The 26,188-nt window shown below is 43.3% G+C and overlaps 2 protein-coding genes across 2 annotated transcripts in view; both read left to right on the plus strand.

The window, feature by feature from the left end:
• KPNA3 (karyopherin subunit alpha 3) overlaps nucleotides 1-2,713 on the plus strand; it is a 105,467-nt gene extending 102,754 nt beyond the window's left edge. Inside the window, exon 17 of the mRNA XM_049646882.1 lies at nucleotides 212-2,713. Coding sequence (XP_049502839.1) covers nucleotides 212-310 — 99 coding nt within the window. The 3' untranslated portion in view covers nucleotides 311-2,713. The remainder of the gene's footprint in view (nucleotides 1-211) is intronic.
• A 7,462-nt stretch (nucleotides 2,714-10,175) lies between these two features.
• Nucleotides 10,176-26,188, plus strand: part of EBPL (EBP like) — a 43,191-nt gene continuing 27,178 nt past the window's right edge. The window contains exon 1 of the mRNA XM_049646883.1: nucleotides 10,176-10,375. Coding sequence (XP_049502840.1) covers nucleotides 10,205-10,375 — 171 coding nt within the window. The 5' untranslated portion in view covers nucleotides 10,176-10,204. The remainder of the gene's footprint in view (nucleotides 10,376-26,188) is intronic.

A 26,188-nucleotide genomic window follows, 5' to 3' on the forward strand; every position in this document is an offset into this window, starting at 1 on the left:
TAAAACAATTTTGAAATGTGTGTTCAGTTTAATTAAATTGTTAAGTTTCTTAATGTTACTGATTTACTTAAATATTTTAATTTATCGATTAAAACATCATATAGAACGATTACAACATCCGTACAGAATTCTCTCGTAAGAAGTAAGTTCTGCTTATATCATAACAAGTAGTATCTTAACAAAGGCCTTTTTTTTGTTTTGCTTTTTATAGATTGATGAAGATCCTAGCCTGATTCCTGAAGCAACACAAGGAGGTACTTACAATTTTGACCCAACAGCCAACCTTCAAACAAAAGAATTTAATTTTTAAGTTCAGTTGAGTGCAGCATCTTCCCCAATTCAATACGAAGCACCACCAGATGGCTACCAAATGACAAGAAGAAGAACAACAACAAAAGGCTCCAAAACACACATGCCTCTTCGTTTTGATGCTTCTAAAAGCAAGCCATGTCTCAGTCACTTTGCAGTTGCCAAAAGTTACTATCACATGGACTGTAAATGCATATGCATGATTTCCTAAACTGTTTTAGAATTCTCCTTAACAATCTCGACTACCCTATTTTTCCCTGTTCCCTGGTGCCACACGCTGACAACTGCAGTTCCAGTTTAGAATATTCCATAGTGGTGGCATGTCAGCTGCCCACTTGATACTCCTTTGGAAAATGGTGCGCTGTGGATCAAGACACTTCGGTATGATGCATATACACGTTGGAAGACTTTAAAGAGGTGCAGTCTGATCTGAGCCTCCATCATTGTCCTCCACAAACATATTTTCATATTCTTTATGTGGAAGAATAGATTTTAAAGTACAAGCCAAATGATTTTCATTGGTGGAACTGACACACAAAAAAAGGAACTTAAAAAAAGAAACTTGGTTATCGATTAAACAGTTAAGTTTTAAAAAACTGTGCTTCATCTACCAGTAATTGATGTGTTTATTATCTGCCTCAGAAGCCAGGGTTGGAGGAAGAACTTTCGCTATGGATGGTAATGCTTTCGCCATTATACCTAATTTTTGAGAACAGCAAGCCCTATTTGACCACTCACTTCAGCCTGTGTGTTCCTGCTGTTTTGAAGTAATCAAATGCTGTGCATGGTATTTTACCTGAGCTGCAACCTGTTACGGACTTGAACTTCTGTTTAAGTTGAAAGCAAGAGTCCCTGACTACAAAGAAAAAACAAATAAAAAACAACAACAAAAAGCAAAGGTCTAACGTACCGATTGGTGATGTTTAAAAAAAAAAAAAAAAAAAAAAATCTTGCTTTCAGCTTTCAGGAGTTAATATTTTTTGTTTTAAATTGATAATTGGATATGGTTGATTTATATTGGGTTTAAACTGTGGAGCCTTCATGTTTACTGTAATTTAGTCTTAAAATATTTTTTACTTAGTAACCAGTGCTTTTGATAATGTGGTTGGCAACAAACCAGCAACTATTTAGAAGTGTTATACAACTTCATTCTTTGAGTATTGGGAAAGTTAATTCAGATCCTACTCTAAAAGCATATTCACATATTAAAAGATTCAGTCAAGGATCTGTGTAGAGGAATAATCTGCAGTTATTTGACATAAACCTGATTTGCAGTGATCTTGAAGCAAAATCTGGTATTACTATGTAAAGTCATTGCTTTTGGTAAATTGTCATCTGACCCAGTTATTAATGAAAGAATATGGATTTGAAAATGTTTAAACTGAATGATTTGTGCTGTCACAGAAATGGTTTTGTTGCTATTGTTTACTGGGTATAATTTCCCAATGCGTTGATGTGAAGGGATAGAAAATCTAAACTAACGTAGTTATCCGATGGGGGTGTATTTACTGTGATGAAGATGAGACCGATGCCATCAGAGCTTTGTGAATCAGCTGGGGTGTTTTCACTGATAAACAACACATAGCAGGTGTGCATTCATTACAAATACATGTATCTGCCAAGGTGGAGCCACTTTAAAGAGTGAGTTTTGTCTTGTATCCAAAATGGATACAAGCGTATGTTTAAACTGCAAGATTTTTACTTGCTAGAGAATCTGTTTTAATATAGTGGTTTGGCCTCTGATTATTTATAGGTTTTATAAATTTTAGAATCAATTTCTCTTTAAGGTGGCTCAGATTTTTCAACTCTTGTGCACATAAAATTGAGTTGAAGTTCATTGTGCCTTTTTTTCTTTATCCAAATTTTGAGTTAAAGCTTCATATGGTAACTGCATCCTGTTCAGACACTGTAGTCTAAATTTTTGAAACTGTGTGGTGTTCACTAAAAGTAGGAATAACAAAGTCAAAGCCAATTAAGGTCACAAACTTCGGTGAAACCCTTAAAGTCCAAATCTTCTTGATATTGTGAATTGTACCCCTCCTGGTTTAGTTTCTTCTGGACTCTCCATCCTACTTACTGACAGTTACCTTTTAAATTTTGCACACATTGAGATTAAATCAGGCCTCTACTGTGCCGATTCCGATTTCCTCTTGTGTTTTAAGTGCAAACTAACATAAGTGAACATTAGCATCAAGTAGTGCAGACATATGTATGCATTTGCTTGATTCAATTTGTTGTGACCTTATCAGTTTGGAATTGGAATTGCACCATTTCTTAGACAAAGGAAACTAAGTATATTGCTGCACTTTTAAGTTTTCAGAACAGTGTTGAAAATTGCATTGTTTTTATTTTTTTTAAACTCAGTTAAAAAAGACTAAAACGTTCTTTCAAAAGAGGCATCTAAATGTGTTCCTAATTTTGTATATGGGCTTAGGTTTTGTAACCAATAAAAAAAAGCTGCTATCAAATCCGATAAAACATTGAAGAACTTATTTCTAAAAGTTTCTTAATTTCCTAGTTTTGTTTTCTGCGTGGTTAAATTTAAATTTGGAACTATTTTTCAAACATCAACCACAGTGGAGGCAAATCATGAATTACTCTTTCGTTGTATTTTAATATCTCTCTTCCACTCTAACAAACTAGGACAATAGCAGTGCTCGATTTAAGAGTATTTTATGACAAATAAGAAATACCTAAATCTTTATTAATTTCCAGAGCTTCCACACGGTACAGCAGAACAGGTGGCTTAAAACAACAGAAACCTATGGTTGCACGGTTTCGGAGGCCGGAAGTCGGAAATCAAGCTGCCGGGTGCGACGCGACGCGCTGTGTCTGTGGGCTCTCGGGAGGCCCCTCTTTGTCTCTGCCTGGCTTCTGGTGTCCCCGGCAGTGCTTGGCGTCCCTCGAGCCTCTGCTTTCATCATCGTCCTGTGGCGTTCTCTGCGCATACCTCGGGTTCAAATACCATGACTTAGAAAGGCCTGGTGAGGAAATGGTGTGCTTGTGACTCTCGTGAAACCACAACGACAAAATCACACTTTATGGCCTGTCTAATCCTTGAAAACAAGTAACTGTGGAAGATAGTAATTGAAGTAAACTGGAAAAATTTAACCTGTGAGATCAAGGTGGTGGCTCTAAGTGAAATCTTGGATTAATTAAAAGAACAAAAAAAGAGCAACCGAACTTTTGAGTATACAAATATTTTTACTTTAGTATAATGCCACTTCAAATTATTTTTGAAAGAAGTCAGTGTACAAGTAAATAAATGTGATAGTACTTCTATGTAACCGTGCCAAGATTTCCTTCAGAACAGTTGTCCTTTTTCGGGGATTCATCATTTAATTATTGCAAGTGAAAATTCATGAATGTCAGTTGTCTTACAGTGATGGTTATGAATTTTTGTTGACGCTAGTTGTACTGGGGGATCTTAATCTATTCGGAGAAAGGAAATATAATTTCTGTACATTAGGCTGTAAGTCTTAAGGTCTATAACCCAGCGAGTGCTCTGTGTAACCCACCACTCGTATGTCTAGGGGAACTCTTTGTATAAATTTTGTACTTCGTTACATAGCTAAAAATCAGTGGTAGAATGATTCTCAAAAACGTCTGTATCGCAATAGGGGTGTATGTGTTTATCTACCTAGATGTATAGATGGCGCTCAGTACTATACTGAAAGGAAGTGTTTGGGGAAAGGGACGTGAGAATGTAGCCTGTTCACCTCCTTAGCCTCCTTATTTGCCCATGAAACCCCTCACTCACTCACTTTGACCTAAATTAGGGTTTCTCAAACCCTGCAGTATTGACATCGTAGGTTGGCTAATGCTCTATTGGGGGCTGTCCTGTGCGTTACAGGATGTTTACCAGCATCTTTAGGCTCTACCCACTAAGTACCTCTATACTACCCAGTCATGACAACCAAAAGTGCCTCCAGGAATGGCCGCATGTTCCCTGGAGGCCAAATTTGCCCAGGTGCAAACCACTGCTCTAAATTAATGTAGAAATAATGTAGAAAACTTCCCCATTCAAGGGAGACAGCCTAAAGCATGCTTTTTGTTGTATAAACAGTCCTAGACTTTGCTCAGGTGTGTCAGATGGGGAGACAAATACATGCCTTTTCTTCATTCTCCATTTTAGGAGAGATCAGAGTCAGCACTGTCACCCATCTGTAGGAACTCCTGGTAATACTAAGCCCCATCTGTTGCAAAGGACTTAGGAGAGAAATGGGAAGATGGAGGAACTACTAACCTTGAATTTATCCTGTGGCTAAAAAAACAAGGTGTGTGAAATAAGCAAATGTGTTGATTGCCCACGGTTTTCTCAACACTGCTCTGTAGCAGTGTTTTTCAGACATTTTTAGTTGAGATAGTTAAGTCCTCTAGGAAAGCTGAGGTTGGACCAGAAAATCACAGCATACATAATTCTGAAAAGCATTTCTTTGAAGCATTGTGAGAGACTGGCCCCATCAGGAAGCTTACAAGTTTATTAAAAATGATCAAAGCAGTGGAACTATCGTTGAGTCATGCTACAAAGGATGTATTCCCTGCAGGGAACTTCTACAACATCCCTCTTCCATACCCTAACAAAACTGCTATCTACCTTCCCGAGTAAATCTCTTTTTTCAAACTCTGGTGCCCAAATAAATGTGGCCTTCTGCCAGGTAATGTGTGATTGCACAAGACAAACAAGGCATATCTTCACGGGACAGCAGTTTTATTTGATGATAAGTAGAGCAGTTTTATGGTAATACAAGCCTAAGCGTTACAGAGTGAAGGACACATTTTGCATAACGTTTTAAAGATAAAATCAGATTTTTGAGGCAGGCCATTTTATGGAAACATTCCGTCAAGAGTAGGAATCGGAGAGTTGGAGAAGCAATGATGAAACACTAAGCGAGCCTGTCTACTCTGTCGAGTAGCATTACTTGTTACCAACTCTTTTCTGAATACTGAACCAAAGGCGCCTCTCGTAAATGACCATCTTTATAAATAAACTTTCTGTTATTCCTAGTTAGCAGAAGAGGCAGCTCTGCTCTCAACAGTTGCCTTCCTCAACCTGAACACCCCATGCATTTCAAGCAACAGCTTACAGAGCCACTCTGGGAACTGGTTCCTGTCACATGGTGCATCCCAAAGACCCCAATAATACAGTGTGATGTGACTAGTTTATGGGTACAGTGGAATAGGAACATTCCATTATCTGGACACTCAATTCTATTCTAAATTTTTTTGAGTTTATTTATTTTGAGAGAGAGAGAGAGCACAAGCAGAAGAGCAGAGAGAAGGAGAGACAGAATCCCAAGCAGGGTCCGCACCATTAGCACAGAGCTGAGGCGGGACTTGAACTCACAAACCGCAAGATCATGACCTGAGCTGAACTCAAGAGTCCGACGCTCAACTGACAGAGACACCCAGGTGCCCCTGGATACTTAATTCTATTATTGTGGAGATATTCTCTATTTTGCCAGCTTCATCATAATTAGACATCATCAAGTAACAGCCTCAGCTCCCCTTGTCATCAGCTCTCTTTGACTCAGTAGGTTGGCATTTATACTTCCAAACCTAAATATAAGAATTTGTAAGTGCTGGGGCACCTGGGTGGCTCATTCAGTTAAGTGTCCAACTCTTGATTTCAACTCAGGTCATGATCTCACAGTCGTGAGATCGAGCCCCACGTTGGGCTCTGCACTGACAGCACAGAGCCTGCTTAGGTTTCTCTCTCTCCCCCTCTGCACCCCCACCTGCTCATGCTCTTTCTCTCTCTCAAAATAAGTAAACTTTAAAAAAATGTGTAAGTGCCATATTTCCAATTTCAGCCCAGTTTTTCCTCATCAGACTGTATTTCTATGTGTCCTTTCAATGTCTTCAGGCATATAGGAAGCACCATGGCGAGTTAAAGGGAGTGAAAGAAAGCAGGTATAACTAGAACAAAAATAAGGATGGGGAGCAGGATTATTAGGGGCATGGGAGAGGCTAAAGAGATAGGTAGGGGCCAGTCCCGACAGCTGGTAAGTCATTATAAGAGAAATGGGAAATCACTACTCATTATCGTTATTATTACACATTATCATTACAGAGTGATGACAGAAGAATCGTGTGTAATAATCATTGCCTAGTAAGGTAAGGACAGGAAACGTACTCGGGGTTAGTGATGTGTAGAGGTCACATTAGTGAGTGTGAAGCGCTGAGGCAAGAGAGGCTCAACAACTTGGTCCATGAAGTGGATGGGATCAAGAGATACTCAGCAGCTAAAATAGACAGGAGTTGGTGATGCCTTAGATCTGGAGTTTGGGGAGCAGGAAGTGTCAAGGATGATTTCTAGGTTTCTGAGTTGCAATAACTGATGAGTGGAAGTTAACACAAGATAGGGAGCACTCAGACATAGCGAACAGAGGGTGATGAGTTCAGTTTGGGTTATGTTGAGACATCTAAATGACTGTTAAGTAGGGCAATTGGAAATACTGGTCTGGAGCTTAGAGGAGAGAGCTAAGCTAGAGATTTGAACCCTCTGCCTGTTTGGGTGGTTCTTAGTGCAGGGGGTGAGGATGAGACTGCCTGGGTCCAGCATTTGGAGGGAAAACAGGGCTCAGGGCAGTGCTGTGGAGTTAATGGGCATGTAGTGGACGATGAGCTTGCAAAAGGAACAGAAGGTATGGATAGGGAGGTAAAAAGAAAATGCTGTGTGTTTCCTCAGAAAATGGAGGGAAAAGAGATTCTGGTGCCCACTGATGCTGTTGAGAAGTCAAGTAAAGCAAGGACAGGAAATGTCCTTTGGGTTAGTGATAAGGGAGGTCACCAGTCACCTTAGAGCTGGATCACTGAGGCAATGAGGGTGTAAACTAGGAAGGACTGAGGAGTGGAGACACAGTATGGAGACATTGATCAGGTTTTTATTTTGCTCTGAAGGGGAGGTCAGGGTCACTGAGGATGAGTGGGGAAATTGGTAGGGGAAATCCAATTGAGAAAGTTGCTGAATATACATGAGAAGAGTGATCGTCAGTTTTCTAAGTTACAAGAGAGAATCCAAACCATAGGTGACAGGATGGACCATACTCTCTTCTTCAGTCAGCACTTACTTAATTGAGCAGCTATTATATCCCAGACTCTGACAGGTGCCAGGGATACCTGCAGTCAACAAGCCAGACACAGTCCCTGGCCGTGTGGAGCTTATACTTTAGTGGCAAGAGACTAGCAATAAGTGTGTAAATAAATTAGATAATTTATCTGGTGTTAGCTGCTATATGAAATATTATACAAGGAATGACTAGGGGAGAAAGGTGCTCAGTGCCAGAAATCATATTTTTAAATTGTGGTAAAATACACACAACATAAAACTTACCATCTTAACCATTTTTTTGAGAAAGAGAGACAGAGTCTGAGTGGGGGAGGGGCAGAGACAGAGGGAGACTCAGAATCTGAAGCAGCCTCCAGGCTCTGAACTGTCAGCACAGAGCCCCATGCGGGGCTTGAACCCACAAACCGCGAGATCGTGACCTGAGCCCAAGTCGGATGTTTAACTGACTGAGCCACCCGGGTGCCCCTACCGTCTTAACCATTTTTAAGTCTACAGTTCAGTGGTGCTAAGTATATTCACATCTTTGTGCAACCATACTCCGTAACTTTTTCATCTTGCAAAACCGAACTCTAGCCATTAAACAACTCCCCTTTTTCATTCTCCCCCAAGCCTCTGGCAACTTCTATTTTCTGTATCTAGGAATATGACTACTTTAGATACCAGATATAAATGAAATCATAACACTAGTCCTGTTTTTGTGACTGACATCTCACTGAGCATAATGTCCTCTTTGAAAACAAGAATAATTTTTTAGCGTAAGTACCCTAGTGATACTTTAAGTATTTAAACATTTTTTTTTTTTAATCTGAAACTCAAGTTTATCTGGTCATCTGCATTTTATCTGGCTATCCAAAAGTGAAAAGACAGGGTTGGTCAACAGGAGTTACAGTCTTTTTAAACTCTGACACCTTTCTCCAGTGCTAAGTCTCTAAGTAACAGAGGCCTAAGGAAGGGAGAGGGGAGAAGGTTAAAAGCAAACAAGATGCTAGCAAAAGCAGAGAGAAAAGGTTAATGTGATCAGGACAAAGTGGCACTTCATTAGAGGAGGGCTATAATTGCCTTCTAAGAAGTCAGCGTGCAGGGTCAGAACACAAAGGCCTCAGATGCAGTCATGGGTTCTGGCTTCTGCTATCACTGAGAGTCCTTAGATAAGTTACTTTGTATGAGGCTGTTTTCCTATTTGTTAACTAGGAAAACATTGACCTCCTAGGATTGTAGTGACGTTAGATAAGATAATGTTAAAAGAATCTAGTGTCAAGCCAATATGACCTATTGCTCTTCTGCCCCATACTTTTGCTGCTAAAGCTTCTGCACAGTGAAGGAAAAAATCAGCAAAACTAAAAGGCAACCAATGGAATGGGAGAAGATATTTGCAAATGACATATCAGATAAAGGGTTAGTATCCAAAATCTATGGAGAACTTATCAAACTCAACACCCAAATAACAAATAATCCAGTGAAGAAATGGGCAAAAGGCATGAATAGGCACTTTTCCAAAGAAGAAATCCAGATGGCCAACCAACCCATGAAAAAATGCTCAACATCACTCATCATCAGGGAAATACAAATCAAAATCACAATGAGATATCACCTCATACTTGTCAGAATGGCTAACATTAACAACTCAGGCAACAACAGATGTTGGCAAAGTTACAGAGAAAGAGGATCTCTTTTGCACTGTTGGTGGGAATGCAAGCTGGTGCAGCCACTCTGGAAAACAGTTTGGAGGTTCCTCAAAAAATTAAAAATAGAACTACCCTATGACCCAGCAATGGCACTACTAGGTATTTACCCAAGGGTGTGCTGTTTTGAAGGGGCACATGCTTCCCAATGTTTATAGCAGTACTACCAACAATAGTATTTTCCAAAGTATGGAAAGAGCCCAAATGTCCATCAATGGATGAACGGATAAAGAAGATGTGGTATATATACAATGAAGTATTACTCGACAATCAAAAAGAATGAAATCTTACCATTTGCAACTATGTGGAGGGAACTAGAGGGAACTAGAGAGTAAGCGAAATTAGTCAGAGAAAGACAAATATCATATGATTTCACTCACATGAGGACTTCAAGGTACAAAACAGATGAATATAAGGGAATCAAAATGGTGTAAAAACAGAGAGGGGACAAAACATAAGACACTTAAATACAGAGAATAAACAGGGTTGCTGAAGGGGTTGTGGGAAGGGGGATGCGCTAAATGGGTAAGCGGCTTAAGGAATCTACTCCTGAAACCATTATTGCACCATATGCTAACTAACTAGGATGTAAATTATAAAAAATAAATAAATTAGAGAAAAAAATTAAAAATGCCTTGGAAGAGAGAAAAAAAAAATAGGGTCAGAGTAAGCCACAACAGCTTTAAAAAGCCTGCTGGTGGCTGAAAATGCCCTTGGCCCTCACCTCTCCTGCAAGACTTGCACGATCCTAATTAGACCCTTTCCTCCCTAAAATTCTTCCCAGTCTATGGGCAAAATTTCTAACATTTTGGACTTCACTTTGTTGCTTAAGGTTTTGAACCTTGTGGAAAATCAAACCGCATCAGAAGATGTGGCTCTACTACCAGTCCCTTGGTGTTGGGCTGGGAACAGGTTTCGTTCTGGCAGTTGGGCGACTTCGCGAGCAAGATCCTCACTCTTCTGAAACGCTCCAGGCGCAGCTGGGTGGCCGGGACGCCAGACGGGAAGGGAAGCCGTTCACCCGCCCGCCCAGACCGAGCGGCCCCGCCCCTCCCCGGCGGCCCCGCCCCGCCCCTTCTTGGCATTTCCCCCCCCCCCCCCCCCTTCCCCTTTCCTGGCTCTCCCGGCCGCCGCCGGAAGCATGGGCGCGGGCTGGGAGCTGGGGGCTGCGGCGGGGCGCTCGCTGCTGCTGTGCGCCGCGCTGCTGGTCGGGGGCTGCGCGCTGGGCCTGCGCCTGGGCCGCGGGCGGGCGGCGGCGGACCGCGGCGTGCTCGCCTGGCTGTGCTATGACGCCCTGGTGCACTTCGCCCTGGTAAGTGCGGACGCCGCCGCTCTCGGGACCCTCCCCTCCCCGGTAGCGGGAGTTTCCGGTAGAGGACCGGGACCCTTTGGCCGCCCCAAGCCCTGGAGCGCGAAGTCTGCGGAGACCCCGAAGGTGCTTGGAGGCCGCGATGCTTGCACCACCTCTCGGTTCCCTAGTCCGTAGAAAGCGCATCTTCCCAGGGGGCGCAGCCGTTCCTCTACCAAATTAAAAACAAGCGAACAAAAAATCTCTGAAAATTATTTCTGTACTGTGTTATGTTAGATTGTAAGCAGCCCAAAGGCCTTGGCTTTCTTGACTTGTAACCTGCACATTTGAACTGAAACTAATGGAGAGCGAGAGAGTTTTTGAATGCTCCAAAGAGAGCAAGGAGAGACGAGGAGGCGCACTGCGCAAAGTCCGCGAGCCAAAACAAAAAAGCCCGGTGCCCTAAGAGTAATCACCGTGTTTTGGGTAATGACTGTATGCCAGGCACAGCGCTGTGTTTAATATTTCTGATCTTTACAATACCCTGTAACTTCTTTATTGACCCTATTTTACAGAGGAGAAAGCAAGCCCTGGGAAGTTAGGTGACTTCACCGTGCCACCCACCTTGAGTTCTGACTTGAGTCTGGCTCCAAAGCTTGCACCCTTTGTATCAAACCGGGCTTTGAGAATCGTGTCCCTCAAAATTCAAACCACTTTATAAATAGCGAGGAGGTTAGTATTTAAGGGAATTCTATTGAAATGCCCCCTTCCACTATGCACACACTTTTTTTTAAGTTTTGTTTTTTTTTTTAATAACTATGCCAAAATAGCTTTTTTGCAGATTTGACCTTGCTTAAATCTAGGCAGACCTGTGGTTGATGTGAAACCAGAGTCTATAGTATTAAGAAAGGAGAAAGCAAGATCTTTCATAATTATTTAGGTTTCTAAATGTTTATCAATTGGATAGGTGCACATACCAGATGTTACTGGAATGCGAAATTCTTTCTTTCCTAATAGTTTACAAGTGGAAATAAGAGACAGCGAATAGTTCCTTCAACTCTTTTGTTTATGGAATTGACTTTCTAAGCTCTCGTTGGACACGGGGTCTCCCAAAGAACAGGGGCAGCAAAACAGGTGGCTAGGCCCGCTTAAAGAAAATGTATTATAACATATTTTAGACGTACAAAAATGTATAATAATACTAACACATATACCCATATGTCCATCACCTAGTTTAATAAAATCAAGTCTGCCTTTCAAGCACAGCCTTTTACAGGTAACACCAGGTACATCTCCATTTGTGGCAACTTGAGGTATATGACCCAATGCATGGAGTCGTTGCTCTGGTTTCCTCCCACCCCCTGTCCTGAAGGAAATGTCCCTCCCACAGCTCTTACTTTACCTGTCCCAACTGCAGAAGAGTCCACTGTATGAATGCACCGTACCTTAGTTTTTTAAAAAGTGCACATTTTCCCCCCATATTAGAATGACCAATGACATAAAACCACTGTGGGCTATTTTATTGATATTTTATGTCTGTGAAATTGGGATGTATCTTTTTTTCTTTTAATGTATATTTATTTTTGAGGGAGAGACAGAGTGAGCAGGGGAGGAGCAGAGAAAGAGGGAGACATAGAATTGGAAGCAGGCTCCAGGCTTTGAGCTGTCAGCATGGAACCTGACATGGGGCTCAAACTCATGAACTGTGAGATCATGACCTGAGCTGAAGTCGGACGCTTAACCAACTGAGCCACCCAGGTGCCCCAAAATTGGGATGTATCTTATAATTCATGATGAAATACGATAATTGAACCAGCTCATATTAATGGGTATGTTTCTATTTTGCAGTTTACACACAGTTCTTTGACTAGCATCTGTGTATACTTACCTTAGGGATCGGTGAGGGGGGCACTTGGATTAAGGTTGAGGCCTGCAAGAAAAACACATGCCCGTATTCTCTTTGGTCGGGAGTTTGCTGCACGAATACCGAGAAATGTGGCAGAGGCTAGGATTGGAAAATAGAGCCTCACGGAGAACTGAAACTACAACTCACTTATTCACACTGGAACCTGAGCTGCCTCTTCTTACCCCTTTAACTTTCTCAGAGGGGAGGAAATGTTTGGATTTGTTGGACACCATCAAATGCAGAGCTCCCGGTTCAACAGTGTTTCAAGCTAAGCATTCCCAGAGGGCACTTCAGCTCCCCGATGTCCAACTGGACTGTGGTCACCAGGGGCTGCCGCACTGGTCTTCAGTTCAGTTGGTTATGGCCAGGCTGATTTCCCACCAGTGCACCTGGAAGGAGCCATGGCAACATACATAAAGAAATCGGTGGTCTGGCTCACTGTTTCTCAGAGTTGGCCATGGCGTGTTGTGCACTGGTGCCTCCTGGTTTTTCCCCCTCATCTGCAATCTAAGTATAGCATTCTAGGCATGGCCAGGGCGCGGAGGAAGGATATGTATGCCTGTGTTTTGGGAAACACATCCTGATTGACTAGAACACAGGGTCTACCTGGGAAAGAAGTAAATTATCCTGATTGATTCCCCCACGTGCCACAGGGCAACACAGTGAGGAGGGCCCGTTGGTACGTGCCCATGCAATGGGTGCATTACCGGTGAGGAACTGCACACTTAGGCTCCCATCTCATATGGAGTTGCTGGTGACCTGCTCCTACCTCTCTGCGGAGAGTGTTTATCTTTACTCAGAATATAAACAGATCTCTGGGGAGGAAAGGCAGGGTCTTTATCTTTACCACCCTGGAACATCTTGGGAGGGAGAGGTCTCTCCAGGCTTTACTACCTTGGAATGTCTCCTTATGTAAATATTCTTAAATTCGTGTAAATGCCTGTGCTCAGGGACCTCAGTCAGTGCAGGAATACGAGATATACACGGAGAATGCTCTCCCAGTGCAGTGCATGCTGGATTGCAAAGGATAGTTGAGGGGCAAGAAGATCAGCTAAAAACAATTGCAGTATTTTAGGAGATGAAAGAGGGCTGAGCTAAGGTGGTATTGGAAGTTAAAATGGGGAGGAGAGATAAATACGAGAGACCTTCCAGGGGAGAATGTTATAGGTCACAGTGACCACTTATACATCAGGGATGGAGATGATGTTGGAGTTTAGAATCTGGCTAACACGGATAATGTTGACAAGGTTAACGAAGACAGGAAGATCAGATATTAGAACTATGAATCTGGGGTTCTGGTGTGTAGTTGAGGAGAAATGGTCAGAAGGCAGTTGAAAACCCAAGACAAGCTGGTGAGATGGATTCAGGGCAGAATGGAGAGAGTTGGACATTTTTACTGCGTTGGAGGAGACAGCAGGAAGCTCTGGGAGTGAGTGATTTCTGAGGAGAGAATAGAAAGGTGCAAACGCTGAGGAATGAGAGCAGAATCTTTAAGTGTCTAAAAATGTATATATATTTAACGAGTAGGAAGGGGAGACAGTGGACCGGACCAGTGGACCAGACCAAGAACCAGGATAGTACTGGGCCCTGAGACCCAAGGGAAGGAATTTCAACATCACTGTTAATTGTTGTAGCACCACTTAAAAAAAAAAAAAAATGGTGAGGGCTGAGCCAGAGCCTCTGGGTCCAGTGATTAAGAAGCTATTGGTAGGGGGCACCTGGGTGGCTCAGTCGGTTAAGGAACTGACTCGGTTTCAGCATGATCTCATGGTTCTTGAGTTCGGGCCCCGCATTGGGCTCTGTGCTGTTAACGCAGAGCCTCCTTGGGATCCTCTCTCTCCCTCTCTCTCCCTCTCTCTCCCTCTCTCTCCCTGCCCTTCCCCAGCTCTCTCTCTCTCTCTCAAAATAAATAAACTTGAAGAAGAAGAAACCATTTGTAGGGGCATCTGGCTGGCTCAGTTGGTGGAGCCTTTGACTTTTTGATTTTAGGTCATGAGTTCAAGCCCTGCATTGGGTGTAAAGTTTACTTAAAAAAAAAAAAAAGTCATTGGTAAACGTGGTATTGTTTGAGAAGCTAAAGACAAGGGCTTAGTAGGTGGGGTAGCAAAGACGTGGAGGCAGCCTATGAAGACCTCCAAGAGATTTGGTGGGAGGAGGAGGTGGGGGGTGTAGGCAGGGAGCTCAAGAGACATCGAGGGACCAGGCAGGAATCTTGGGTTCTGTCTGAGAGGGGAAGGTCTGGGAGCATCTGTGAGCAAGAACGTGGTCGAAGGAAGAGTGAAGGGGCAGAGAAGTGGGCTGTGTAGCACATGCTGTCTGGTGCGGTGCCTGCCTGCGTGAATTAACGCACAGCAGAGCTGAACCTGCCTCAGTCTACCACATGTCCTCGCAACAAACCCGTCTGACTAGTTCCTCCCACACTTCTGTCACTGAGAGCCTGACCGAGGCTTGTCCATCAGGGTGAGGGGCAGTTGTCACTGAAAACACGGGCTTCAGTTGTCTCCATTCATTCTACCTTAACCCCCATGAGTCGTTCTTTAACAAGTCCTGAGTCCCAGTGGCTGCTCAAGTCCCTATTAATTTGTGTATTTTGGACATTACTCTTTTCCATTTAGCATCACCATCTGTTCCCACCTTCCACCACAATCACTTCAGCCTCCGACTCTTGGGATTCTAAAAATTTCTTCCTCCTCCTACTTGCTTTATCATTAGGTCTCAAGTTGCCTTTTAGCTCACAGTCTGTTACTGTCTCTGTTTTCCTTTTCCTCTTCGTTGGTTTTGTTCTAAGATAGATGTTGGTTTTGTTCTAAGATAGATACCCTCTCTGGTGAATGCATTTATAGCCTCCGTGCCGTTTGGCAGATCTGGTGAGTCACAGTTGGTCTTGCTGAATATTAGTGGTAAAGCTTTGTGGTGGTTAATTTTCTGTGTCAACCTGGCTGAGCCGTGGCATGGCCAGTTATTCGCCCACGTGTTATCCTGAATGTTCTGCGAGGGTGTTTTGGATAAGATGAACATTTATGGGGCGCCTGGCTGGCTCAGTCGGTAGAGCATGTCACTCTTGATTTCAGGGTCGCGAGTTCAAGCCCTATGTTGGGTGTGGAGCCTACTTTAAAATAAATACATTAATTAAATTAAATGACATTTAAATTGGTAGACTGAGCAAGGCAGAATGCCCTCCCTAAATGTGAGTGGACCCCATCCACTCAGCTGAAGGTCTGAATACAACAAAAAGGCTGACCTTCCGTAGAAGGAGCTAGAATGCCTCCTGGCTGACTGCCTTCGCACCGGTGCATTGGCCTTTTCCTCCTTCAGTCTCAAACTGACACAGTGGCTTTTTCTGGCTCTCAAGCCTGTATGTAGCCTTTGGACTAAAGCTACGTTGTCAGTTCTCCTGGGTCTCAGGCCTCCAGCCTCAGACTAAAACTACATCATCAGCTTTCCTGGGTCTCCAGCTTGCACTCACCCTGTGGGTTATGGCACTTGTCAGCCTTCATAATCCTATAAACCACTTCCTTAGACTCAGTCTCTTCGTGTGTGTGTGTCTGTGTGTATGCCCATCCACTGTTCTGTGTCTTGGGAGAACCCTAACACAAGCTTAGAAATGATGCCAAGTTGCAAGTCCAAAGAACAGCACCCATAGTGACCTGCTGGCCTTTTTCAGGGTGTGGGTGCACAGCCCTTGCAGTTCTGCAGACCAGAACTCAGTTTGTTTTCTAACGTCATTGCATAAGACGTGCCACCTAGCAATAGGGACAGATGTCTGTGTAGCCACAGCTCAGAATGAAATCCTGTTCTGGTGCTCCTCATGTCCACAAGATTGGAGTCCACCTGGGTGCCCGGTGCTGTGCTGGACACAGAGAGAACGGATGGCCTGTGTCCTCTCAGAACTTCGAGAGCAGCAGAGAATTTTTCCCTAGGTATTTCATATGGAGAATAACAGTTATTAATGTCACTCTCAGCGTAACCCATGTGAGAAATTTCTTTTGCAGGTAGTGCTGGGAGAAGCTTAGTTTCTCCTTAAAAAATTGGTCTATTGCTGGGGCGCCTGGGTGGCTCAGTCGGTTAAGCGTCCGACTTCGGCTCAGGTCACGATCTCACAGTTCGTGAGTTGGAGCCCCGCATCGGGCTCTGTGCTGACAGCTCAGAGCCTGGAGCCTGCTTCACATTCCGTGTCTCCCTCTCTCTCTGCCCCTTCTCTGCTCATGCTGTGTCTCTCTCTGTCTCAAAAATAAATAAACATTAAAAAAAATTTTTTTAAAAATTGGTCTATTGCTTTCTCACAGCAAGAACAATGTTAATGTTTTTCCCCTTTCACTTGGCTGCTTGGAAGCTCAGAATCGCATTAAACTCTATAATAACAAAAGAAGGTCTACGTATGTATCTTCTTACTGGCCTCCTGATCTGGATTCTCAATTTGTTTTTTGTATTTTTTATGACTGATATTTAGAAACTTTTAAGTACATTTTACCATTTAATTGAATGTCTTTTTGTAATTGACCTAAAATATAAGATGAAGTGTATAAATACTTCAAAAAATTTTAATGCAGCTAAAATTGATTTCCTTTGAAATGGAAGAGATGTTCTAGGGAAATACCATGTTGATTTTTTTTTTTCCTTTTGTAACATGAAACACAGTTTGTAACTATTTGGTCTTCCTCTATCCCCAGTACCTGGCGTGGTGCCTGGTTTGTACCAGCCGTTCTAGAGAATTTGTTAATATTCAATGAATGGAAGAATGATTCTATCATTTTAATTTATAGTAGTTATCAGTCACATGTTAAGCCTCAAATAGCTCAAATATCTAAAAGGTTAGAATGTTTCTTCTGCATCAGTCAGTCTTTTTAAAACAAAATTGGTGTAAATCATTTTTTAAATTACTGTATTTTATTTTTATAAGGAGAGATAGAGAGTGCACACAAGAGTGATAAGGGAGAGAGAGAGAGAGGGAGAGAGAAAGAATTCCAAACAGGCTCCATGCCTAGCACGGAGCCCGACTCAGAGCTCAGTCCCACAAACCATGAGATTCATGACCTGAGCTGAAGTCAAGAGTCAGATACTTAACCAACTGAGCCACCCAGTGCCCATTTTTTAAAAATTTATTATTTTATTTTATTTTATTTTATTTTATTTTATTTTATTTTTAGAGAGAGAACAAGAGTGGTAGAGGGAACATTAGTTTAAATTGTGTATTCCCAGGATCGTTGCAAAACATATAACATTTACATATCCAAAAGGAAGAAGGTAAAACTAGCTAGAGATAATTACGGTTAGTATTCTTAAGAATAGTCTTCCAGAATTTATATGAAAATATATATCCAGATAAATGTTTTTCAGAGTTCTTTTTTATAAAAATGGGGTCATACTAATCATTCTCTGTTGCTTTTTTCACTTAACTGTGTTCAGTGACCATCCATATCACTATCTCTTGAACTGCCTCATAATTTTAAATAACTCCAGAGGACTATATTGTATTTTATTATAATCTATTTAACCAATCCTTAATTGTGGGACTTAAGGCTCTTTTCAGTTGCTGGCAATTATATAGAAGGCACTCTGTGCATTTTTCTGAACTTGTATAATTGTTTACCCAGGATAAATCCTGAAAATAGGGTTGACGGGTCTAAAGGAAAAGAGTTTTTAAAAACTCCAGAAAGATAGTGACCATTTATATTCTCATCAGCAACTTTCTCACACCTGGGCCAGTGTTAGGTGTCATTATTGAATCAGATACCTCTTTTGCCCTGGCTCAAGTCAGTTCTTGGTCTCATTTCACCCTTGACAAAATGTTCTGTCCAGCCACCACCATGGCAGCCAACTCTAACTTTGACTTCATTCGCCTCCCGGAGCAGGCAGCACCTGCTCTCGCCTCCTGCCCCAGGCCCCTTGGACGCAGCTGAGGTGTGAGATCCTTGAGACCCACTCACCTTCCACACACCTGCCATGGAATGAACCTTTGGCAGTGACATTTGGGAGCCCCGGGATCAATTCTTCTTCCTCCCTTCCCCAGAGAAGGACTCCCTAGAGAAGCAGTAGTTCATACAGTCTCTGGAAAAATTCAAGATTGAGACAGCTAGCCTGTTACTGAGTGCTGCTACTAAGTTACTAAGCTCAGTAATGCTGCCTCAGACCTGGTTTGTCCCTCTCTGTTTCATTCCCCCCCCCCCCCACCTGCTTCCACCTTCCAGTCTCCCTGGGAGAACAATTCCCATAAAAGTAGTGGAACACAGTATAATGCTTTCCAGGGGACCAAAGCCAAGATATCCCTTCTCTCTTTTTTTTTTTTTTTTTTTTATTATTTTTTTTTTTTTTCAACTTTTTTTTTTTATTTTTGGGACAGAGAGAGACAGAGCATGAACGGGGGAGGGGCAGAGAGAGAGGGAGACACAGAATCGGAAACAGGCTCCAGGCTCCGAGCCATCAGCCCAGAGCCTGACGCGGGGCTCGAACTCACGGACCGCGAGATCGTGACCTGGCTGAAGTCGGACGCCCAACCAACTGCGCCTCTTCACCCTATGTGGGGCTCAAACTCATGGCCCCATGATCAAGAGTTATGTGCTCTACTGACTAAGCCAGCCAGGTGCCCTGATACCCTTTTTCTTAACAGTTGTGTACTGTTCCTTAGCATGGATAATTGAACCGACTGTGCAACCTCAGGTTATGTCTAATTGCTTTTGCCACTAAAACCAGCCAAAAATCTATAATAAATTCCTAGAGCAGGTATCTTTACTTCTGTAGGATGTTTAATAGAACTGAAAACAATCAAAATAAATTGAATTGGCAAGCTCGCATCTTGTCCAGCAGTTGGAAATTCAACCTCAGGTAGTAGGGGTTTTCCTTTTTTTTTGTAGGTTCTCATGAGATCCCAGGAGACTTACGTGATTCCCAGAAAAAAAGGAGTGTGTAACCTTTGCTCCGTCCTGATCACAGCTGATATCCTCACTGACGGAGCCCCATGCTTTCTAGAAGGCCAGCAAGCCTGCTGTTCTGTGCCAGGCTTAAAATAAGAATTTGAGGCTTAGATCCGTAGGGTCCACCTCCTAATAGCCTGTTTTTCTGTAGGGCTCATCTTTCCTTATTGATCTGAAAGGGATGTCACATGATAGTACAGATGATGTCACTCACATTTCCTTGTGCATGCTCTTCTGTTTGGCCGAGAAGGTGTCTCAGCTGCATTTGTGGACTAATCCATCCTTTTCCCACATATTATGCATAGATAAGTTGGGAGATTTTTAAAATGTGGTTACAGAGGCGACTGGGTGGCTCAGTTGGTTAAGCATCCAACTCTTGATTTCTTAGATCATGATCCTAGGGTCATGGATCAAGCCCCATGTCAGGCTCCATGCTGAGTGTGGAGCCTGCTTAAGATTCTCTCTCTCTCTCTCTCTCTCTCTCTCTCTCTCTCTCCCTCTCTCCCTCTCTCCCTCTCTCCCTCTCTCCCTCTCTCCCCCTCTCCCCCTCTCCCCCTCCCTCCCTCCCTCTGCCCCTCTGTCTCTCTCTCTCTCTCTCTCTCTCTCAGATAAAAAAAAAATAAGAAGAAAATAAAAAATAAAATTTGGTTGTTTCATGAATCTTTTAGTTTCTGTTCTGTCCATACAGTTTCTATTACTTTAGCCTTATCCTGAATTGTATTTCTTTTTTTTTAAGTTTACTTATTTATAATCTTTATATCCAACATAGGGCTCAAATTCACTACCCTGAGAGGAGTCCCATGCCCTACCAACTGCACTAATGAGGCACCCCAAAGGATAATCTCTTTTTTCCCTTTTTTTTATTGAAAAAAATTTTTTAGTGTTTTTCTTTATTTTTTAGAGAGAGAGACTGAGCGTGAGCAGGGGAGGGGCAGAGAGAGAGGGAGACACAGAATCCGAAGCAGGCTCCAGGCTCCAGGCTCCAAGCTGTCAGCACAGAGCCATTAGCACAGAGCCCGATGCAGGGCTCAAACTCAGAAACCGCAAGATCATGACCTGAGCCATAGTTGGACGCTTAACCGACTGAGCCACCCAGGCACCCTTCTTATTTTTTTAAGTAGTCTTCATGCCCAATATGGGGCTCGAACTCATGACCCCAAGATCAGGAGGCATACTCTGCCAACCGGCCAGGTGCCTTCCTTATAGTGAACTTTAATATCTATCTGACAAAGCGAACTTCTTACCACTCATTTTTAAACACTTTAAAATGAATTCTTCCACATGAATTTCAGATGAATTTGCCAGGTTCTGAAACTTGGTATTTTGGTTTGGGATTTTCTTTCTTTCTTTTTTTTTTTTTTCAATATATGAAATTTATTGTCAAATTGGTTTCCATACAACACCCAGTGCTCACCCCAAAAGGTGCCCTCCTCAGTACCATCACCCACACTCCCCTCCCTCCCACCCCCATCAACCCTCAGTTTGTTCTCAGTTTTTAAGAGTCTCTTATGCTTTGGCTCTCTCCCACTCTAACCTCTTTTTTTCTTTTCCTTCCCCTCCCCCATGGGTTTCTGTTAAGTTTCTCAGGATCCACATAAGAGTGAAAACATATGGTATCTGTCTTTCTCTGTATGGCTTATTTCACTTAGCATCACACTCTCCAGTTCCATCCACGTTGCTACAAAGGGCCGTATTTCATTCTTTCTCGTTGCCATGTAGTACTCCATTGTGTATATAAACCACAATTTCTTTATCCATTCATCAGTTGATGGACATTTAGGCTCTTTCCATAATTTGGCTATTGTTGAGAGTGCTTCTATAAACATTGGGGTACAAGTGCCCCTATGCATCAGTACTCCTGTATCCCTTGGGTAAATTCCTAGCAGTGCTATTGCTGGGTCATAGGGTAGGTCTATTTTTAATTTTTTGAGGAACCTCCACACTGTTTTCCAGAGTGGCTGCACCAATTTGCATTCGGTTTGGGATTTTCTTAAACCCATACATTAATTTGAGATTAAGTGATGTCTTTACAATACTGAGTCTCCTCTAAGAGCTAAGTGGATCTCAATTTATTTAAATCTTTTGTTATAGTCTCTTAACAGTCTTTTTTTTTAAATTTTATTTTAGAGAGAGCACGATCAGGGGAGGGACAGAGAGAGAGAGGGAGGGAGAATCCCAAGCAGACTCCATGCTCTCTGAGGAGCCCCACATGGGTCTTGATCTCATGATCCTGGGATCATGACCTGAGCCGAATCAAGAGTCAGATGCTCAACCAACTAAGGCACCCCATCTTAAAATTTGCTTCTAGGGGTTTCTGGGTACCTCATTCAGTTAAGCGTCTGACTTCAGTTCAGGTCATGATCTCATGGTTTGTAAGATTGAGCCCCGCATTGGGCTCTCCACTAACAGTGTGGAGCCTGCTTGGGATTCTCTCCCTCTCCCTCTCTCTCTGTCCGTCCCCCACTTGCTCTCTCTCAAATAAACTTAAAAAAATTACTTCTAAGTATTCTTAGAGTTTTATTGCTACTATGATATATTTTTCCTTTGTATTTTAACTGATTATTGCTATAAGTGAAAACTATTGAGTTATATCTATATCTATATAGTAACCAGCCACTTTTCTAAATTCTTGTTCTCCCCATTCCAGCTTTATTGAGTGATAATTTGCACACAATGAAACCCACCCATTAGGAGTACAGTTTGATGAGTTTAGTGAGTGTGCAGAGCTATGTGAGCACCATTACAGTCACCATATAGGACATTTCTGTCACTTTTTACGGAGGTTTCTCCCATCCCTTTGCAGATGTTCCCCGCCCCGACCTCTGGCACCAGGAAACACTGATCTGCTTTCTTGGCATTAACGTTTTACTCTTTCTAGAATTTCCTATAAATGAAATCACACAATAGGTAGTCTTTTATTTAGCTTAAGCTACTGAATATTGTCCCACTACATGGATATATCCCAATTTATGTATCTATTTACCAGTTAATGAAAAATGGTGCTGTTTCTAGTTTTAAATTTTTTTAAGTTTACTTATTTATTTTGAGAGAGAGAGAGAGAGAGAGAGAGAGAGCATGAACCGAGGAAGGGCAGAGACAGAGGGGGAGAGCAAGAATCCCAAGGAGGCTCTGCACCATCAATGCAAAGCCATCATCAACGCAGAGCCCAACGTGGGGCTCAAACTCACAAACCGCGAGATCATGACCTGAGCTGAAACCAAGAGTTGGATGCTTAACCAATGAGCCACCCAGCCCCTAGGCTAAACAGCCCCTAAACAGCCCCTAGGCACTGTTTCCAGTTTTAGACTTTTATAAATAATGCTGCTATGAGTGTCTGTGTACAAGTCGTTGTGTGGGCATGTGTTTTCATTTCTCCTGGGTAAATGCTTGGGAGTGTGATTCTTTAACCAGAGTAGCAACTGCCAAACATTTTCCGAAGGGCTCAACGATGTCCATTCCCACCAGCAATGTTTCATCGTTCTAACTGGTCCACATCCTCACCAGCACTTGGTGTCTTAGTCTGCTGCAGCTGTTACAACAAAAATATCATAGACTGGTGGCTTACAGTACAGACGTTTATTTCTCATGTTTGAGACGCTTGAAAGTTCAAGATCATGCTGCTACCATGGTCGGGTTCTGGTGAGACACTTCATGGCTTGCGGATGGCTGCCTGTTGCTGAGTCCTGACATGGCTCAGACAGAGCCTTTGTCTCTCTTCCTCTTCTTATGAGGATGCTAATCCCATCATGGGGGCTGTACCCTCATGACCTCATTTAAACTCAATCATCTCTACAGGCCCCACCCCTAAATACCATCACATTGGGGGTTAGGGCTTCAGCAGATATATTTGAGGAGACACATTTGGTACATAACGCTTGGTATTGTTAATAATGTAGAGAGATCCCATGTGCACTTTATCCAGTTTCTCTAATGATAACACCTTGCAAAATTACAGTATCACAATGAGGATATTGACAGGGACACAATCGGAAGGAAGAACAAGGGGCACATGCTCAGACATTTATGGAATTACAAATGTCAGCAACCCCCAAGCTCATCGCCCCCAGGTTCTCCTATGATTGGTCCAGCAATCAGTGTCTCCCCTTCACTCGTACCCTGTGTTTGAGTGGCCGCTGCCATCACGGCAGCCCTGATCCCGCGGGGCTGAGGAAACTCCATGCCCCAAACCCAACCTGCTGGCAATGGCCAAGACCCAAGAGAATTGCCTTACCCCTCACAGTCCATCTTGAGGAAGCTTAGTGATAGCAGCCAAGGGCTCCAACAAGGAGGTGGCATCAAAGGTTTGATAGCCTCATACGCTCCCACACCGGAAGAGCTGTGGCCGTTTAAATGCTTTGCACAGCCTAGCTGAGTGGGTGGGCACCTTCTCAAAAGAGGGAGCCAGCGGCAGGATGCACATGACTCTCCTTCCCGATGCAGAGAGCTGCTCTGGAGCTGTAGGCACCTCTCCACGTTCTCGCTGGGCCACCCCCTCACCCTGCCACCTTTTGTCCCCCATGGTGGGGTGACCAACAGTCCCCGTTTCCCAGGGACTGAAGGCGTTCCTGAGATGGGGGGGGGGGTTCACCCTACCTGCTGTCTCTTTCACTTTTGACCTCCAAACCTTTCCTGTGTCTCCTTGTCTTCCTGTTCTAGCTCTTTGTCCTGCCTTCTCCCTCCAGAAAATCTGACTCCAGAAAGTCTTCTGTCATCTACCCAAAACTGCCAAGGGTAAAGAAATAGCGATTTGAAGATATCTAACAGCATTGTTTATATTTAAACTGAGGCAGAACAGCCATTTTTTTTTTAATAATACAAAAAGAAGGGAATTAGAAGAAAGAAGAAAGCTGGTTTATCCCAAGTCTTGGAATGATTAGTTCCTTGTGGGAAAAGAGCTTTTTACATATTCTGGGTTTGTGCGCGCAAACACACACACACACACGCACACACATGCACACACATGCACACACACACACACCCCTCTGAGAGAAACCCCTGAGGCATATTTCATCACTATTTTCTGGTTATCATTATATTCAGTATTGCCCCAACTCTTTGTGAGCTCTCTATCATGATGGACCACAGCCTTTTTCTGGAGGGGTGTCAGGGAGTTACTGCCTCTCTTGCAGAAGCTGTGAGTCCCTTGGGGACAAAGACTATTACTTTCCCACCTTTGCATCTTCAAAGATGCACTGCCTGGCTGCATAGTTCATTTGCAAAACTGATTTCATCCCAAAGACCTCAAGATGTTTTATGACCATCAGCTCCATTAGCCAAATGAAAAGCAAGTTGGCTAGAGTGATGCTTTCCACTGGAGAATTTGTTTCTGCCCTTCCAAAATCACGGCCCCAAATCACAACCACTTTGTGGAAGAGATTCAGAGAAGCTTTTGTGTTATTTGAGATTTTACTTGCATGGTATTCCTGTTAGTGAAGCTCTTTGGGGCAAGAACCTCTGCATTTATTTACTCAAGCTAGTTCAAGTGATGGATGGGCACACAGGGCAACTCATGGAAATGCAGCAGAAACTGAGATGTAGCTGGGCCACTGGAGGTTGGTTCTGATTCACAAGCAGCTCTGCGTTAAGGTAACTTAACTGCCTCATGGCTCCCCTCTAGGTTTGCTTCTCTTTCTGTTACTTGCTGGCTTTCTCGCCCTTTATTCTTTTTGTGAATCCCATAGCATCTACTCATATGCATGTATTTTTGGTTGAATTGTGTCCTCCCCTCAACAGAACATGTTGGAGTCCTAACCCTCAGTACATCAGAATGTTGCCCTACTTAGAGATGAGGTCTTTACACAGGTAGTTAAATGAGGCCATTAAGGGTGGGCCTTCATGCAGTATGACTGGTGTCCTTTTAAAAAGGGAAATTGAGGGGCGCCTGGGTGGCGCAGTCGGTTAAGCGTCCGACTTCAGCCAGGTCACGATCTCGCGGTCTGTGAGTTCGAGCCCCGCGTCAGGCTCTGGGCTGATGGCTCAGAGCCTGGAGCCTGTTTCCGATTCTGTGTCTCCCTCTCTCTCTGCCCCTCCCCCGTTCATGCTCTGTCTCTCTCTGTCCCAAAAATAAATAAAAAAACGTTGAAAAAAAAATTTAAAAAAAAAAAAAAAAAAAAAAAGGGAAATTGAGGGGCACCTGGGTGGCTCAGTCAGTTGAGTGTCAGACCTTTGATTTTGGCTCCAGTCACGATCTCACGGTTCGTGGGTTCGAGCCCCACATCAGGCTCTGCTCTGACACCTTGGGGCCTGTTTGGGATTCTCTTCTGCACCTCCCCCTCTCTTGCACGTGTGCACTTGCATTCTCTCTCTCAAAACAAATAAATAAACTTTAAAACAAAAACAAAAAGGGGAAGTCAGGACCCAGAGACACAAACACGTTCCATGTAAAGATGAAGGCAAAGATCAGGGTGATGCTTCTACAAGCCACAGAACACCAAGGATTGCAGGCAAACCCCTAGCATCTTGGAGAAGTTCTGGAATGGGAAGTTCTGGAATACGCTCTCCCTCAAAACCCTCAGAACGAACTAGCCGTGCTGACACGTTGATCCTGGACATCCGGCTTCCAGAACTGTGAGGTGGTAAGCATTGTTCTAAGCCACGCAGCTTGTGGTACCTTATTATAGCAGCCCTAGCAAATACTACACCTTCCTTCCTCATCCATACTTCCTTGTAACTTGAGTTTATTCATAATGTCAAGTTGCTGTCCGCCTCTCATGACCTCTCCTACATACTTGCCTTCAGAATCAGTTTGGATTCACTCCCCTGTTTGTCACTTTCTGTTTCAGAGAGTTAAGAATGTCACTGGCCCAGACTGTCCCTGTTTGAATGTGGCTTTTTGGATAGGCCGCTTCGTAGGCCAGCAGCCAGCTTGTGAGTTGTCTGTTCTGGAGTCCTGTCATCCCTCCTTGTCCTCTGGCTCAGTCACCTCTAGCCAAAGCAGTGCCTGTCACTGTGTAAACCACAATTTCCCACGGCTGTCCACTCTCTGGGGACTGGGGGTAGCCTGGGCATGGCATGCATCAT

The sequence above is a fragment of the Panthera uncia genome, assembly GCF_023721935.1.
Source record: "Panthera uncia isolate 11264 chromosome A1 unlocalized genomic scaffold, Puncia_PCG_1.0 HiC_scaffold_16, whole genome shotgun sequence".
Lineage (NCBI taxonomy): Eukaryota > Metazoa > Chordata > Mammalia > Carnivora > Felidae > Panthera > Panthera uncia.